Source organism: Monoraphidium neglectum (assembly GCF_000611645.1).
Source record: "Monoraphidium neglectum strain SAG 48.87 unplaced genomic scaffold scaffold04959, whole genome shotgun sequence".
Lineage (NCBI taxonomy): Eukaryota > Viridiplantae > Chlorophyta > Chlorophyceae > Sphaeropleales > Selenastraceae > Monoraphidium > Monoraphidium neglectum.
Genome location: NW_014008671.1, coordinates 1,872 through 3,739, shown reverse-complemented (window position 1 = coordinate 3,739; position 1,868 = coordinate 1,872). Strand labels below are relative to the sequence as shown.

The window sequence follows — 1,868 nt, the reverse complement described above, 5'->3', positions numbered from 1 at the left end:
GGCGGCCAGCCGTGGCGGCCGGCGTTCGAAAGCTGCGAGCACTCGCCCCAGCAGGACAACGGGCACGACTGCGGGGTGTACGTGATGGCGGTCGCGGCGCGGCTGTGCGGGTGGCAGGCGGCAGCCCCCGCGCAGCTGCTGGGGCGGCTGCCAGAGCTGCCAAAGCTGGTGACGCCCGCAGCCGTGCACGCGCTGCGGGGGGAGGCGCTGCTGCTGGTGCGGGAGCTCGCTGCGAGGGAGGAGAAGGGTTTGTAGGTTGGGGCTGAGGGCTGCTGCCCGTTGTGTCCTTCAACAGCTGGCCAGCACCATGCCATCCCTGCTAACCTACGGTGGTGGTGTGATCAGCGCTCGCAACACAGCTCCTGAAGCGTCGGTCCTTTCTAAGGTTTATGGTTTTTGTTTTTGTTTCAGAAGCTGTACAGAAATCAAAAGCTGTACAGAAATCCTTGCAAATAACCATCGGTCAGGTTAGTAAAGCTGTCTGTTGCTGGATTTTGTTTCCCTGCCTGTACTTCCATCTGGTGACGCAGCCAATGAAGGCCTACATTTACAAGGCTTCATCCGGCATCACTTCTTTCCGCCAAAAACACCGTGTTGTAAGTTGTAATCAGTATCGTACAAAGGCAAGGCTGAGCCCAAATGGGGCCATCGCGCGACGGCTTCAAGAGGACCAGCGCTGCAAGCTACGCCGCGGGGCGACACCCGGCTTGCATTGGCGTGTGAGAGCACACACACACCGGCGGCATTTCTGCAAGCGCGCGCACGCGCCGCGATACGTTCGCGGCAACGTGGAGGGAAATGCTTTCGCTCGACGCGCAAGGTGCAAGGCAAGTGCAGAGACGCAAGCGCCGAGGCCCTGAAACGCGTGAAAGCGTACGAATGTGCTCGCCATCCCGTCCCCACACGGTCTCAAAGCACAGCCTCTCTGGACCCTCTCTTCTCTCAAACGCCACAAAGGCGCCGGCAGCATCACAAGCAGTTGGTAGGATTGGGGAGGCGGCTTCAGCCTCCGCGCAATCGGATGCTTCCGGCGGGCGGAAGGGGCGCCGAGGCGGGCGGCATTGGGGGCAACATGCATGGCAAGCAGTTGGGCACCGCGACAAGGCGTTGATCTGTGGGCGTGTACACGCGGGCAAGCCCACGACCTGTGTCTGTCTTGAAAGCCGCGAGCAAACACTGAAGCACACAGGACGCAAGTGGGAGGAGAGCGGAGGGATGCGATGCGGGCAGGCGCCGGGTCGCGCCCAAAACGGCTCGACGGCAGCGCCGCAAGGTGTGTGGTTGTGTGTGACGAAACGCCGACGGTCAACGTGACGCAGCGGCGCAACACGGCTACTACCACACCGGGAAGTGGGCACAGGCAGGCAGGCACGTCAAGCAGTAGAGTGAAGATAGTACAGTGTTTCCCAGCCAGGCAGCCAAGGGGCAGGCGGCTCCCAGCACGGGCGCGGCCGGGCGCAGCGCACTTGGCGCTTTGAGAAGCACGCGCCACACTGCAGGGAACCCCTAGAGCCGTTGGCCGCCGGCGGCACTAGTAAAGCGTCCTCAACTGCAACGCAGGCTCCCAGGCTGCGCGCGCGGTCGGCCCTCGAGCACGCACATGCCGCCCGTAAACAGCCGGCGGCGACGCGCTTATTCGCAGCGCGCGTGCAGCGGCGCAGCGCTATACGCACCACAGGTCGCAGAACTGTGGTGTTGGTGACACCGCAATGCGGGACAGACTGTCAGGAGCGCATGCGGTCGCGTGCCGCCCCCCGCACACGGGAGGGGGCGGGGGAAACCCATGGAATTGAAGGCCAGAAAGTGCAAGCGATGGTTGAGACGACAGAACGCGGCGCCAGGCGTGGCACTGCCGGGGGTCTCTGGGG

At 63.4% G+C, this 1,868-nt stretch overlaps 1 protein-coding gene across 1 annotated transcript; it reads left to right on the top strand.

Moving 5' to 3' along the window:
• Nucleotides 1-9: 9 nt before the first annotated feature.
• Nucleotides 10-255, top strand: MNEG_15020 (hypothetical protein; the record flags this gene model as incomplete). Its single annotated transcript, XM_014036510.1, has 1 exon — nucleotides 10-255. A coding segment is annotated over one exon (246 nt), but the record flags the coding sequence as incomplete, so codon positions are not given.
• Between the last annotated feature and the right edge of the window lie 1,613 nt (nucleotides 256-1,868).